Raw genomic sequence first — 16,582 nt, 5'->3', positions numbered from 1 at the left:
AAGTTGTAAGACTGCTACATCTTTCACTAAGCAAATACGAAAAAATACGACAGCAGTCATCGTATGGAAAAGCGGATAACCGCGGCCTTGACAGCGTTGTTGGTGTTAGATGTAAACTTAGGGAAATCATCTCCCAGTGGCTTACCCTCCAAATCCTGGGGATTTGTGGTGTCGGACAATTTGCATATGATGACTGCTGTCATATATATGTCGTATAAGTACCCTAGTATGTGCAGGCGGTTTTTTTTTACTAGATTGTATGTACCCTGTAATTGACTAGTGTAGTGTCAAATCTCCTGTAGTTCAAATCGCAACCAGTGTACAGTCCAAATTGTGTAGCACAAATTGTATGGATCAAATCGCACCTAGCACACATCTCACCAAGGGGCCCATTCAGGGCCGGTGTAAAGCTTGTCTTTCCCCTTTGCAAAACTTCAACCTATTTCCCCCCCCCCCCCCCCATGCTGCCACCAATAACCATTTTTAAAACCTTAAGGCATACTTGCCTAACATTCCGAAATGGATGGGAGGCTTCCAAAAACCGGGTGGTCCTCCCAGCCCCATGGGAAGGTGGGAGAGTCCCCTGCTTTCCCTGGAGGCCCCCAGCACACTCCCCTTTACCATCCACAACAGAGTACAAGGAAGAAAGGACAGCAAAGTAGTGAAGTATGCCTCAAGGAAAAGTATGGAGGTGAGGTCTTAGAAGTTCCACAGCCGCCACCTGCATTAGGTACAGCAAGGATCCTCATAGATATCCTTGATTTTTTTGATAGGCAGACTTTATGGCGCCCTCCAGATCCTAGCAATATTTGCAGCTAAATACATTTTCGGGGGTTAGCCGCAAATATTAAGTGTCCTCCAAATGTCTCAGGAGAATCTCCGATCCCTCCTGCATCGCCACCGACCGCATCCCCCGCGTTGATAAATGGGCCCCCAAGTGTGGTCACCGTAAGGGACGACTCCGTGTGAAAGTGGTATTGGATGCTAATTCTGTTGGTACTTTGGGCCTAATTCAGACCTGTTTGCTAGGCTGCATATACTCCCAACCCAGCGAACAGGTTAGCGCCACACCACCGCCTGCGCCACCAGCATCCCCTTGCTAGCATGCGAGGAGTTGTCTGAGAACACATCCCCTTACATGTGGCCAAAGGGGAGAGAAATAAAAGTCACTCCGAACTGACTGTCATTGCTGACGGAGATGTCCGAAAAGGGGGCGGGCGCTGAAATCATGTGACATCAGCCATCCGCCCTGAGTAGTCATCAACCCACCTGCACCCCCAGTGGAACGCTCAGCATTTTCATGGGGATGCCAATAAAACGCTGGGCATTCCCCTGCTGCCAAACCCTTCCATCTCCTGCCCATGTGAACGCCTCTGTGAGTGTGATACTCGCCAAAGGCATTTGCACAGGGGGTCTGCACTTGCGCATATTCGTGCAGGCACAGACCACCACCATCAAAAATGTGGCCGAATTCGACCCTGTCCGATGGCGCTCGAATTAGGCCTTTTATCTATTTCCGATGCTTGCTACAGCTTCCCTGGTTACAGATTGTGATGTAACGACCGCAGAAATGATATAGTAAATAAATAAGTCAAACTCTCTAATCATTTTGTAAAACAGATTTTTTTTAAAAAGTGTTTGAAATAAAACACATGTTACTAATATTAGAAAAGGAAGCTCTCCGGCTGCGTTTCAGTAGGTGGTTGACTCATATGTCAGACATTCGGAGGTTTATTTAGCTTGTGATTCGCCTTTTACATTGAGTATACAGTATATTTATGCCCACATCCCAGCAGATTTGTAAAACCCTGCAATCTTTTCTGCAGCAATCAGACCACTGAGCAGAGGCACCGAGCGTGCCCCAAACCCCTCTCATCAGATATCTGATTCTTGTGGTTTTACAATAACATGTTCATTGAAGGAAAACCAAGGTGTTTCATCTTTGGCCATAAACGCCATGGGATCCCCAGACACTGAATTTGCATCCTGTTTACTGACTGCTTCTTGGCGATCTTGAGTCTGAGGGTTATTCTGGTTCATTCGCTCAGATGCAAATTTGCATCCTTGCGAGGGAACTAGATCCTTCCTTGCGAATGGTGGTACGCCGAATAGATGTTTTACGTAAACATCCATTCGCATGCCGCTGGGACCCTCCCACATCTTTCAATGGTCGCCGACCTTTGAAAGATGTAGAAGGTGCACGAATATGTAAGGTTGCTCTGACGCAACCTTACACAGGGGCGGATTGGCCTGACGGGTAATTTTCTGGTGGGCCGGTCCAGATCTAGCTGCTTTCCCCCCTGGCTGGGCCGCCGATTTCCCCCCTGGCTGGGCCACGGACAGTGCTACCACAGCGGCCACAGCGACCGACTCCTGCCTGGCAAAACTAAATAAGGCCACTTTAAAGATGGCCGTGGGTCGATCTTGGGTGTCGTCACCGCGCACCACAACATTTGGGACTGAGTGGCTGCAGCATGGCTTGGGTGGACTCGCTGAAGCCGGGTAAATGGCGTTACCCCCCGCTAATGTGCCAGCCCTCGTGCCCACCACCCGCAAAGATGAGTATGTGTACCCAGCGAACAGTTTGGGATGACTTATTATACCTGCCATTTATCCTTATCATCTACTTGTCACAGAGTCAGGATTATATCTGCTGCACATAAGGAACATTAGGATATCCAGTTTATGGCACAGTATGCAAACCTCTTCATGGTAAGATTGAAAGACAATTCAATATCCAAGATGGTTATTAAAATAATCGTCCTTCAAATGACTTTTTATCTGCAAAAGTGTTCTCTGTCTGTCTTTCTGTCTGTCCGTCTCATCCTTCATGGGACATATTGCTTCCTTCCTTTCCTCTAAAGCTTCCTGTACTGTTATTGTAGGTCATGACCTCTGGAATTATCTCTCCTCCTTAGCTGCTGTACTTCCTTATTGCACTTCATTAATCTGTGGTAGTATTTGTTTAAGGGACAGAAATATAAATATATGCCACAACAACAACTGGCAGCTTAGGTTTCATTTTGCCTTTCAAGGGAAAGTAGATAGGCAACATTGTCTCAGCCAAACAGAAGCGGTGGCTCAGCACTCTATTGGTCTATACATTACACAAAAATCCTATAGTGGATGCATCTGATTATAATCAACCTTAAGTAATATATCATCATTTTTAAAAAGTGAACCTTTGGCCAATAACCAGATGTATAATGGTGCATGTTACTAGCAGTGATGATTAACAATACATTTTTGCTACTATTTATTTTATTTTGTAACAGTCTCTTATATAGCATAAACATATTCCAATGCTAACCATTACACCATCCGTGCTGCCCGTTGGAAAGGTCCTGTGCTGCTCAGTAGTGTACAGTGCCCTGATACACGGAGTCGGCAGTATCGGTTTGACGAGACGTAATTGAAAGTTATTTGTGTATTCCTTAGTACGTGTATACCAGGCGTCTGCAGCGTCTGAAACTGCTTGCACAGTTTCAGCAGTGCCGTCTTTCCCATTGGGCTTAATGGGCAGTTGCCCAGGGGCCCAAGGATTCTAGGGGCCCATCCCAATGGGGAAGATGGCACTGCCCCGAGGAGCTGCTGCTGCGGTGGCGTGGTCCGGGCAACGGTGGCTGGAAGCTTGTAGCGCTGCGCTATTTGCCGGGCGGGAAGCTGATTTTGAAAAGACTGTCCCAGTGGCAAACGCAGGATTTTCAGAAGGGGGTTTCCAGAGGGGCAGAGCAAAGCACGGAGATGGACACTTAGGTGACCCAGTATATGCCGGGTCAGTTAAAGTATTATAGACCAAATTTATATAAATAATAATAATAAAATATATATATATATATATATATATATATATATATATACACACACACACACACACAGGTGTCAACAGCAGTGTAGACCCCTGGGCATAACAATGTATTGGGGCTCCTATCGATCTTCCAGCGAAGCTTTGATGTCCCGCGGGTGGTAGGGGGTATTATATCAACCGCTCAGCATGTAGGGACTGGATCAGTAATTTCCACTAATTACCCCTTTACTGCACAGATGGTGGGAGATGGGGTGGGAGAAGGGGGCATTGGGCGGAATGAAGGGGCCCTGATACATAACTTTCAGGGTGGTAGAGGATGTTTAATATGCAGAGGAGGGGTGTATAGTGGAGTGAGCTCATTATTCATAATTTTCTGGTGGGAGGACAGCTTGCTTGACTGCAGATATCTCCAGTTCCCGGAAATAGATTTCTTAGATTTTAATGGAATTAAAAACTAGAGGATCCCACCTACCAAATGGTACTGGGGATAGGGGATCAGAGTTCAGGAGGCAGAGCAATCTGCCAACAAGTATATAAAACTACATACCAGGTGTGTGGAGCTGGAGCAGTAACCAGCTGCTGGAAGGCTGATATCTCTGGTTCTGGTAAAAGTAGAGACAAGCTACTAGTGTCCATCAAAGGGGGAGAGTGCCAGCTTTTGGAATATACCCTCAGAAAAACTCTAAGTCAGACAGAACCCGAAATATCTGACTGGGAACAGCAATTAACAGGCTTGGATGGGGACCACTGCTTTGAAGTCAGATATCTCCGGTTCCCAAGGGCCGATTTTTAAAATTCTTGTACCCATGGAAAGAGGGGACCCTCAGCTTTTCTGGGGGGGTTTCTGTGTACTCAGAAACCCCCCCTGCGTGCGCTACTGTGTCCGGCACTAATAAAGGGACAGTTGCCAACAGCTATTGCTATTCCGGAGCCGGATTCATTGAATGTTAGTACGAGTTATCTAATAAGTTTCTTAATTGCATATTTATTAATTAGTTGTCGATTGTATGATGCTTAGACTGTAAAATAGTTTTTTAGTATTATTTTTTAAATTATCAAAGAAATAATTTCTTTTTTAATAAAATACTGGTAGTTCCAATCGTGTGGCGCTCTCTAATTGTGTATACTTACATTATTATTTAGTAATTATGCCGTGTTCTCACTGCCAGTGAGAGGGACAGGGACAGACCCCCGTTCCCACTGCAAGGCAGATTCCCGGGTGAAGAAGTTCTACCTGGTAATTTGCCTTTTAACACAGGTTTTTCTGCAGTGTGAACGGGTCAACCCGTGTCTGCATACCCGGATCTCAAACACAGGTAAAAAGAAGGGTTTTACCCGTGTATGAGATCCGGGTATGTGACCCGTTCACACTGCAAAAAAAACTGTGTTAAAAGACAAATTCCCTGGTCGACATGATAGACCCGGGAATTTGCCTGCAGTGAGAACTGGGTATTATTAATAGTATACATTGACTCTTTCACTTTTCGAAATCAGCAGCGCTTCCCGCCACCAAGCAAATAGCGCTACAGGCTTCAAGCTGCCACTTCCCATACCCCACTGCCCATAGGTATGTGGGGGGGGGGCGCTAATGTTCTGCCCAGGGGCCGCCGACAATTTTACAGGACACATGGATACACCACACACCTCTGGGCTGCTCCAGGGACTACACTAGTCCCAAACAGTACTTCATATATGAGGCTTCATAATGTGTATATATGTTTAAAATATGAAGCAATTGGCATTGTGCCCGTATATGGCGACTGGGCTCCATGAGTTTGTATACTACTTTATCTTCTGTTACGTCTGTGAAAACAGACTCCATTATTCCTATCATTCCTCTCATGTAAAAACAAATGTTATTGCTAATGCTTTTAGAATCTGTTGCCATCTGCAGTTAGAGAATATCTTTATTAATGGAGTTTTTTTCTTCTGTTTCCTCATAATTTGTAACTTTTCTATTAGACATTTTTGCCATTTACATCAGTCCCTGTCCCAATAGAGTTTACAATATATATTCCCTACTACAGGGGTGGCCAAACCGGTCCTCGAGATCTACCAACGGTCCACATTTTCCAAATCACCTAGCTGGTGCACAGCTGTAGTCATTACTAACTGTCACATTATCAAACATGCTGCATTCATTCCTGCTATAGATCCACAGGTTGCCTGGAAAATATGCACCGTTGGTAGATCTTGAGGACAGGTTTGGCCCTACTACATGTACACACATACACAGTAACAAACTGACGCACACACACTAGGGTCATCTGTCAGAACCAAATTAATCTACCAGAATGTTTTACAAACAAAAGGAGAACATACTAACTCCACACAGTTAGGACCTAGGTGGATATGGAACTCAGGACTACAATTCTGTACTGCTAACTGTTAGGCCATCCACCTGTCTTTCTGTTTGGATAGATTTTGATGCAATTTTTGACCATTTTATAGATCATATGTCAAGGAAGGTACAGGTATATGAAACATTCATCTATTCAGGGTGCTAAGCAGCAATTTCAGGGAAAGAAGTGTAGTGCACTGCACTGCAAACAATGGCCAGGAGTGTTACTGCAGTAGCTGTGCTCTCATAGAAGGCTTCAGGAAACATCACAGCTTAACCTTCACATAAGACTCTCGTCTAGCCTCCAAACTTTCAAGCGTTCCCTGAAAACTCACCTCTTCAGGCAAGCCTATCATATTCGGGACCCTCACACAATCACCAGTAGCTGTCATATCTAATTGCATCCCATCAGGACTGTCTTTTAATGTGGTGGGATTGCCATGCTATGGAATCATATCCTTATGTATCCCTTCTATTATCCCTATAGATTGTAAACTTGCGAGTAGGGCCCTCCTACCTGCATGTCAGTTTGTTTCTACACAGTTTGTTTAATCACTGTTGTTTCCAATTGTAAAGCGCAACGGAATATGCTGCGCTATATAATAAACTGTAAATAATAATAACAATGTCCCCACACACATACTTAATTCTACCCTTCCATGAGCCATCCGTAATATAGGCAAGTCTTCCACATGAGTGCCTCTTCTCCTTTTCAAAGCATGTCTCTACCTCCCTACCCCCCAAAAGTGCCTCTAACTTCCTACTTCCCTATGTGCACCTATCATCTTGCCCCCCCCCATGTGTACCTCTGCCCACTTCCTCCCCATGTGTTCCTCTCACCCCCTTTGCCTTTGTCTCCTGTGACCCTTTTTTCCTAGGTATTTCTCTGTCCCACCTCTCTGTAATTCTGTCTTAGCTACTATACCAATGGTCTCCAACCTTTTTGGGGGCGGGAGCTACTCGTGACAAAATAAACCGCCTGAAAAGCTACTAAAATGAAATAATTAAAAAAATCTGCATAATATCCAAAAAATGCCCTTTACACATTATGCCACACACCGTAATGCCCCAGACACAATATGCCACACACTGCAATGTCCAATATGTCACAAACATACTTCCCAATACTGAGGCAGAGGAGAAGGGACATCTGCGCGTGCCAAAGAAAATTAGAGGGTTCACCTACTACCGTGGAACTCCTGCGAGGCTACATCCCCCATTTTTTCCGCTATGGGGGCATGGTCAGCTCTCTAAGAGCTGTAGCCACATGGGGTGCGGCCAATGAAAATGGGGGTGTGATACACCTATGCCCCCAATAGTGCAGTGCCAGATACACATATGCCCCCAATAGTGCAGTCCGTGATGCCCATTATACATATGCCATGCACCCTGATGCTCCATTATACCTATTGCCCGCACCGTGATGCTCCATTATACATATGTTGCACACCGTGACGACCATTATACATATGCCACACGCCGTGATGCTCCATTATACATATGCAACACACTGTGACGACCATTATACATATGCTACACGCCGTGATGCTCCATTATACATATGCCACACACCTTCATGCTCATTATACATATGCCACACACCGTGATGCTCCATTATACATATGCCACACAGTGATGCTCGATTATACATATGCCACACACCGTGATGCTCCATTATACATATGCCACACACCTTCATGCTCATTATACATATGCCACACACATGATGCCCATTATACATATGCCCCACACCGTGACGACCATTATACATATGCCCCACACCGTGATGCTCCATTAAACATATGCCACAGAGTGATGCTCGATTATACATATGCCACACACATGATGCCCATTATACATATGCCGAACAACGTGATGCTCCATTATACATATGCCACACACATGATGCCCATTATACATATGCCACATACAAGATGCCCATTATACATATGCCACATACATGATGCTCCATTATACATATGCCACATACATGATGCCCATTCTACATATGCCCCACACATGATGCCCATTCTACATATGCCCCACACCTTGATGCCCATTATACATATGCCGCACACCATAATGCCCATTATACATATTCCGCACACCGTGATGCCCATTATACATATGCCCCACACATGATGCCCATTATACATATGCCCCACACATGATGCTCATTATACATATGCCCCACACATGATGCTCATTATACATATGCCCCACACATGATGCTCATTATACATATGCCCCACACATGATGCCCATTATACATATGCCCCACACATGATGCTCATTATACATATGCCCCACACATGATGCTCATTATACATATGCCACACACATGATGCCCATTATACAGTATGCTTTCACTTCTGGCAATAGCAATAGCCAGCACGCACACACACACACACACACACACAGTTTAAAAAAACAACAACAAAGTGACAGTTACCAGCTCCGGGAGGTGGTGGCGCAATGGCATGGGGGTGAAGGCGTGAAATCTCCTGCTGGGATGTCACCTCATGCCACACGATGGTGGAGCGGCAGGAGGTCACTTTCTGACCTCCTGCCGCCAAGTGAGGAACCAATACACGTCGGCGGAGTGGCAGGAGGTCACTATCTTGCGCATTTCACCTCCTGCCGCCAAGTGCCTTTGCTCCTTCCCCAAGGCTGGTGGCTGCTGTTCAGTTGTAGCATGAGCTTTAAGCTATTACAAAAAGTAAATGTGTCCTGTGTGGCTTCAAGTAAAGGCAATGCTGATTGGATGGTGGGCATAGCCTAGTGTGACTCTGGCCAGAACAGGGACATTTATTAGAACAAGATGCTTAGGTCCATCTGTTGCTAATCAATGTTGTAAAGTATATTCCTGTTCTGTATGTATAGTAATATGTTTGCAGAACATCCTCTAATTGAAAGATTTTAGTAGTGACATTGGGAGACATTATAGACTGTACTTGTTAAGAGAGAGATGCTGATTGGTCACTATTGGCCCCACCTTCACATGTCCTCTTTGGAAGCTTGGATGCACCTCCCCCATAATCTTTACTTTTACAGCCACTCTGTGGGTATCACTGGACAATCCGTAAAGGAGACCTCATAACATACAAAAAACAATCTATTACAGGCATTATTGTAATGAAATCTGCAGCAATTTTCTGGGTCATTATCTGTGCCAAAGCAGACAATAAATGTACTCGGAACTGGTGACATCGCTGAGACAATATATGTCCATGGCAGGGTATCCTATAACGTATAATAAAAATGAGTGTGTCTACAAGACGGTTTCTCTAAGTGAAGATGTGCTACGGTCCAGTGATTGATGTCACTGGAAAGTGTTAGGGTTACACCATGAAATCTTATACAGTTGTGTAACACAAATTCTTTCCCAGGCTCCACAAATAATGAGACCAGAAAGCCCTTGTCCAGCACCATTATTTCTGAATGGGAAGATTCATTGTTCAATGTATCAGTTCACGCTGCAATTCGACACGGGAAATGGAAACTGCTGACTGGAAATCCAGGTAACATTTATCTATATTACTGAGGAATAAACAGACCAGACACTCCAAATTCAGGCTATTAACCCTTTCATTTTATAACCAGTTGCTAATACACCAAGGCAGTTTCATTTGATAAAGCTACTGTACTTCCCATCTCTGGCAATATTATGTATTTCACCACAAAATTTGTGAGGAGTAAAAAAAAAAAAAAAAAGTCTAAGCATTATGCTGATACAGTGGTGGATTACCCACTAGGGGCATGAGGTATATGCCTATGTTTTAGTTTGAAGTCATCTGTTACGTTTTGGCTTTTTCAAACCACCCTCAAGTTTTGGTTATGTATCTGGATTTCTTACAAATGCATAGAAAAACTGTTTTTTTTGTTCCTGTAGTATCAGTGGCGTAACAATAGCCCCACAGACCCCACGGTCGAGGGGAGGCGCTGTGTAAGTGCAGACGCCGGGGCTCTGCGGGGCTATTGTAATGCCGCTGTGCTGCGGCCGGGTTTTACCTGTCTGTGCGGCTCCCCACCTGCCCTGGCTTCTGCTGAAATGAAAATGGACCATCATAAAATGTCCGCCCCCATACAGCAGACAGTTGTATCCCGGCCGCAGCACAGCGGAGGGTAAGGCACGGGGGCATGGGTGGTGGGGGGGGGGGGCTCGGTGGTGGTGGGGGTGGGTTGTTATCTTTACTTGGGGGAGGGGGGGGGGTTGCTGCCAACATTTTCGGCGGGGGGACGCAATTTTCATAGTTACGCCACTGTGTAGTATTGTTAACATCAATAGCAGCCATGTAAATCACTCCCTAAAATCAATCCAAAATATCTGAGATTCATTTTTAGGCCAAAGTTTGTGAAATGATCGTAGTCTGGACTCGGACTTGGAAATCCAAAGTGACCCAAGCTGGGCCTCAGTCCGACTGCAAAGCTTGGGTGTGTTCAGTTTTCAACAAAACTGAACTGCTTTTCTCTATTTTTTATACGCAACATTAGATAGAAGTTATTTTAGAGCTTAGACTTCTGTTTGTTTTTTTGAGGAACAATAAAGTTGTTTTAAATATTAAACAGTGGTTCCCAAACTCGGCCCCAGTGCACAAAGCAAGGACTATAAAGACATGGGGCCTGATTCAGAGTTGATCGCAAAAGCAAAATCTTTTTGATATGGGCAAAAGCATGTTGCACTGCAGGTGTGGGGCAAAATGTTACATGCACAGAGAGAGTTAGATTTGGGTGGGATATCTTCAAACTGAAATCAAAATTGCAGTGTAAAAATAAAGCGGACAGTATTTATTCTGCACAGAAACAATATAACTCCCTCAAATCTAACCATGCAGCGAACATGTTACATTTGCCCCACCTACAATGCACATGGTTTTGCCCATTTAAGAAAGATTTTGCATTTGCAATGAACTCTGAAACCGGTCTTCATATTCCTTACTTTGTGCACTGGGGCACAGTCATATTGGAATAGAAAAGAACCTTCACCAAACTTTTGCCACAAAGTTGGAAGCACAGAATTGTTCAAAATCAGGCCCATGGTGGGTATGGGTCATTGAGTCAACACAATTTAGGTCAACATTCAATTCAATGGGTCCACCACTGAAGGTCGACAGGCCTTAGGTCGACTCCTGAATAGGTTAACATGGCTAAGGTCAACAGGGTCGAAATGGTCAACACAAGCTCTAGGTTGACAGTCAAAGGGTCGACATGAGTTTTTTCATGGTTTATTATTTTAACCGAATGTCGACATAGTCACTGCATTCGCCATGCTTCGGGTACGGTGCCTCAATACGCTCGGCACACTATTTTATTCTCCCACACGCCAGAGTGGACGGTATGGCGTAAAATTCCGCTTGTCAGCACTTGGCTAAAAAAAAACACAGGAAAAACTTCAAAGGTCGACGCAATGCATGTCGACCAAATGACCGTATCCCACATGGTTTGATGAGTTCAGTGTAAAAATGATATATTTATAAACCTCCTTTGTGGTGTTATATATAAAACGTTAAAGTTGCTTTGCAAAACTAGGTTTAAAATCTCGAGAACAAAACCGGTTGGGCTGCCAGAGTCACATTTCTCCAACCCAAAGTGCCATTAATTATTTATATAGATTTACATTCCATGCCACTGAAGCAATGTGTTCCAACGGAAAGTCAAAATGTGTGTTCTGTTACAGCTTCGTTTGCTCAGCAAAGTCATTGTCCCTGTGTAGGCTGTGCAGCAAAGCCCCAAATTACCATGAGACATTGTACAGTTTTGTAATCAAACCAATAATGTTCTACATTGATGTCATTTATTGTACTGCTTATAAACCTAGATAATAAAACTTTCCAGCAGTTGTCAAAGATTTGCATGTCCCCTCGCCCTCCGCACAAACAGTACTACTCTATGGTATAGTTTTATTAGTGTTCCTCTATTTTTCTGTGCCAATACATTCTATCCACCCTTCACCTTGCTTTGGGGTTGCCCCATACATTCCTGTGTTACTTTTGTAAAAAGAATATACTGTACTTCATTATGAGGAACTTAGATTCATTTGTAAAAATGGACATATATAGGCACCCTCTAGCTATATGTTTAAGGTACCTACTATCTCAAACTCAATGGCAGTCTTAACAGTATAATCTTTTTATATAGGTTTACTAGAAATCTATTTCTTTGTGAAATTACAATTCCAGACTGCAGCAGTCTTCCTATATCTCTGTGTAATTAATGGCCTGATTCCGGAGTGGACGCTATTATGATTAAGCTGCAAATGATGATGGCTATAGTTGTTCCTGCTTCTGAGGCGCGTTGGTCTTGCAGTCGAAGAGCAGCTTGATTGACACACTGCAGGCATTTGAGGACGGTAACTGACATGGTGTGTTGGAGAAAACGGTGGACAGTCTGAGTAACTGTAGGGTTACTCAGATGTCCTTTTGGTCTGTGTGATGTTCCAGGTGTATGTCCACCTCTAAATCTTCTAGGGAGTATATCATACCATCCCACATTCACACAGTTCAAATCGGGACAGAATAAGTCCCGCCTCTGACCCAGCAAAACTCCACCTAATCTGTCCCTGTCCATGTACAAACACCAATTTTTATCGAACTTCATCTCCTTTCAAGCTTCACAAATCACTACTGTTCTGCCAAAATGAGGACAGCTGTACATTGTATCTTGTTATACTGTTTTCCATAGCATGTTATATTAACGTCTTCATTCTTTCTTTATATATTTTTTTTTATCAGGTTGTAGTCATTGGTTTCCACCACCAAATGCCACAGATTTTATCTCATTTGACGACCCCCCAAGAAAAAGTGTTCTGCTGTTTGATATTGTTGATGATCCCGAAGAGAAGCAGGATTTGTCCGAGAAATATCCTTCAGTAGTGCAGAAACTTCTCTCCCGCCTGGAGTACTACAGACAAAATTCCGTCCCCATCTATTATCCAGATGATGATGCCAAGTGTGACCCAGGAGCTTCGGGCGTGTGGGGACCTTGGGAGTGATATTTAATGACCTATTACAAGTTGCACATCACTTAGTTAGACTACCGTGTTCTTTTGTAGTTTAGTCATGAAGGTGTGTTAAACTGCTAAGATTCAGGCTTAATGGATAGGTTTACACAAATAAACTCTTTCATAGAAACCCCTCTTATCTCCAGTACCCAAACAGCAGATGTCCATCGTACAGATACATTGCAGAGATACTCATTACCTTAAGCTTAAGCCGAATGGTCAGAAGCCCTGAAATAATCAGTGATCTGGACATCGCACCCCTGCTGCACTGCTAGGTGGGAGGGAGGTGGCTTATGTTCACCTACCTGGCTGAAAGCTCTTCTAGTATCTACCACTGGCACAACCAGCCATCTACTATGGGGTCCATCCTTCTTGCCTTCCTTGCTATAACTCATATGCTGTATTGCAGCTGTTCTCAAACTGTGGGTCCTGACCTTCTCAGCATGGGGCCGCGACTGTTGCTGACCATCAGGCTGATGACTTTTCTAATCTCAGTCAGTGATTCAAGGAGTCTGAATAATCAGTTGAATTGTCTGTTATTTCAGACTCCTCCCATCACTCTGTGCCTCCACAATGCTGCCCTGTATGTGCTGCCTGCTGACTACACGTGTGATGTGATGGGTTATGGTATATTAGACTCCTCCCATCACTCTGTGCCTCCACAATGTCTGCCCTGTATGTGCTGCCTGATGACTACGCTTGTGATGTGATGACCTACTGCAGTAACTTGCTGGGGTCCTGTCATTATTTTTATTTTTGATGGGGTCCCAGCACAAAATAGTTTGAGAACCCCTGCTCTATTGGCCTCCACTCTCTCCTCTGTTATCCTGTGTGCCCATCAGCCTCTCCATCTGTCCTACTGAGCTCCTCATTCTCCGTCCTTCCAGTGTAATTAATCCCTCCAGTCTCCGCTACCTTGGGCAATCTCATGCTCTTCCAGGCTTCTTCCTTGGTGTCATCCTGTAACTTCATCCTAAACTTTACACATAGGGCTATAATAGCCTCCGAGTTGCCAGGGGTTTGGAAGTTTGTGCGAGTCTGCCCAATTTTTTTAAAGCAGCAAGCCAGGTTGTTTTTTTCTTTATTGTTGCCTTTTAACACATTGCCCCTTCCTCATACATACAGACAGTTACTAAAAACCCTGATGCATTCTGTCATTATCACCTGTCTTTGCTACTTCGACCTCTTGCTATCGGACATTCCCTCACTCATCCACCCTCTGCTGTAATCCATCCTAAATGCCTATTCCTGTGTTGCCATTCCACATCTGCTTCACCTAATTGCAAATCCCTATTCTAGCTCCCAATTTCCTCCAGAATCCAATTCAGATTATTCATCCTCCCATTCAAAGACTTCACCAACACTTCCTCCCCCTGTTCCCCTGACCTGGTTACAAGAGACCCTCCCCCTCATAGATCTGAATCTGACCTTTGCCTCACCTCATCTTTTAGAAATACCTCTGCTCACACCTATGTGATTTTACCCATTGTGCTCAATTATTTGGTTCAAAACAAGGCTTCAACATTTTGTAAGCACTTTTATAATCAGAAGAAAATATGCTATTAATATAAACCTATGTTTTCATGCAAACATACGGTATGTACATAGCAAATACACAGTCGCTCAGGTCACAGATTTCCATAGACAGTCACTATAAATAAGAAAAAAAAGCATAAGACCGCTAATTTACCTGTTGCCAGTCTATATACTGCTTAAAAACGAAAACTCTGGGTCCATTGATCAATGAGACATCACTCCATCTATAGTATTCAACATCTCCATACCGCAACGATTCTCAGGTGGATGTGGCCTCTACAATGGTGGGTGGGTGTATTGGTGGAGATGTATTGCTTTGTGACAGTCTGTGGGGAACCAGCTACTGTAAGGAACTGGTGATGTTTTTAGGAATTATTTTCTGTCTCTAGTTAGCACAATCTCACTCTGCACCATGAAGGGAATCTTCTTGAATAAAATTATTTTTGTATTGTTGTACACCTTTTAAATGTGTTCTGTTGACAAGTGGTAACATTCTGAGACTTAGGGGGATATTTAATCTCCCACAGCCATCTCTCGACGGGGGAGATGGCTTCGGGGCCCTATTCAATGCTGCCTTCCCCAACAGCATTGAACAGGGGATCTCGGCAGAACGAGCCCACCTTCACAAGCTCCCGGCTGCTGCTCGCCGATTCCCATCCGCAGCTCGCGGCCACGGCCCCTTCTCATCCCGCGGCAGGCGGGACATTGAATCCCGCCTGCAAATTTTTGGTCGAGCAGACCGAGAATGGGAAAGTGTCACGGCTGTCGAGCCAGCCTGACAGCCGTGACCCAACACTGAATACTCCCTTAGCCTACCTTCTTTTCTGATGACATGGATTATTCCGTGGGCTCCCTTACCTAATGTGGTGATTATTGTCAATTCTTTTTCATTCCAAGTATCCTAAATAGAAGTACCTTAGTGCCAACAATCTTGCCAAGACCTAGATGATTGCATCAAACACAAATCTGTGTGTCACTTCTAGGAACCGTTAAGGACATTGGAGGTTGTGGGCATTAGGGCAGATTTTAAAATGACCATAATAAAAGAAAAATGACATATACATGGCTGGTAAATAATACACCTTTTGGTTGTTTTCAAACCATTTGACATGTGGACCCAAACCTGCCAACCTGACTTTGGATTACTGATGTATATGAATATATGGAATGTATTTAATTTGCCTAGTTCGGCAGCAGCATAAAAATGGCTGGTTCATTGGTAAGCAAACCCTTAAGGTGCCCATACACTGCTGCGACGTCTCACAGCAGTGTTCGGACACACGATTACCTGCAAGACGCCGGGACCATCCCGGCGGCATGGACGCTTGCGATCCGTTGTGATGGATTGCATGCGTCCCTGCTTCCCGCCCGCCTCGCCGCCTGGAGGGAGGTCCCAGCACGGGTGGTCGGACGGCCAGCCGGTCTGATCACCTGGTCGGGTCCGATGCGCACGGGACAGCGCATCGGACCCGACTGCATGTAAGGGAGAGGCGATTTGGTCTGATTTATCGGGCCGATTAGTCGCAATCGGACCAAATCGCCTCAGTTTATGGGCACCTTTACAATGGCCATCCACACTGCAATACTAAACAATTGGCATGATGGGGAACATCTAATTATGATTTTATGAAACAGAATCGTTGCACATGTCATGTTCCAAACATACTAAATGGACATGCAACACCAGCGGCCGTCTAACCAATGAAGTGCCAAATGGCCAGATCTTCTCCAATTGGTAATTTATGTCTGTAAACATGTTTTGCTGTGATTTTGGGCCCCACAATAGGGTAAGATATACAAGATAATTAAAAGGACAGTACAATGAAATAATTAAACAGTAATGTTTTAGTTGATGGGAGAATCAGAGACCAGAACAGGAAATGATGGCATATGACAA

The 16,582-nt window shown here is 44.4% G+C and overlaps 1 protein-coding gene across 1 annotated transcript in view; it reads left to right on the top strand.

Moving 5' to 3' along the window:
* The window catches only part of ARSB (arylsulfatase B), a 113,668-nt gene extending 98,530 nt beyond the window's left edge, over positions 1–15,138 (top strand). Inside the window, exons 7-8 of the mRNA XM_083152258.1 lie at positions 9,539–9,670; positions 12,881–15,138. Coding sequence (XP_083008384.1) covers positions 9,539–9,670; positions 12,881–13,140 — 392 coding nt within the window. The 3' untranslated portion in view covers positions 13,141–15,138. The remainder of the gene's footprint in view (positions 1–9,538; positions 9,671–12,880) is intronic.
* Positions 15,139–16,582: the final 1,444 nt, after the last annotated feature.

Source organism: Crinia signifera, chromosome 1 (assembly GCF_055691185.1).
Source record: "Crinia signifera chromosome 1, ASM5569118v1, whole genome shotgun sequence".
Classification (NCBI taxonomy): Eukaryota; Metazoa; Chordata; class Amphibia; order Anura; family Myobatrachidae; genus Crinia; species Crinia signifera.
This window is presented reverse-complemented; position numbering and strand designations above follow the sequence as displayed.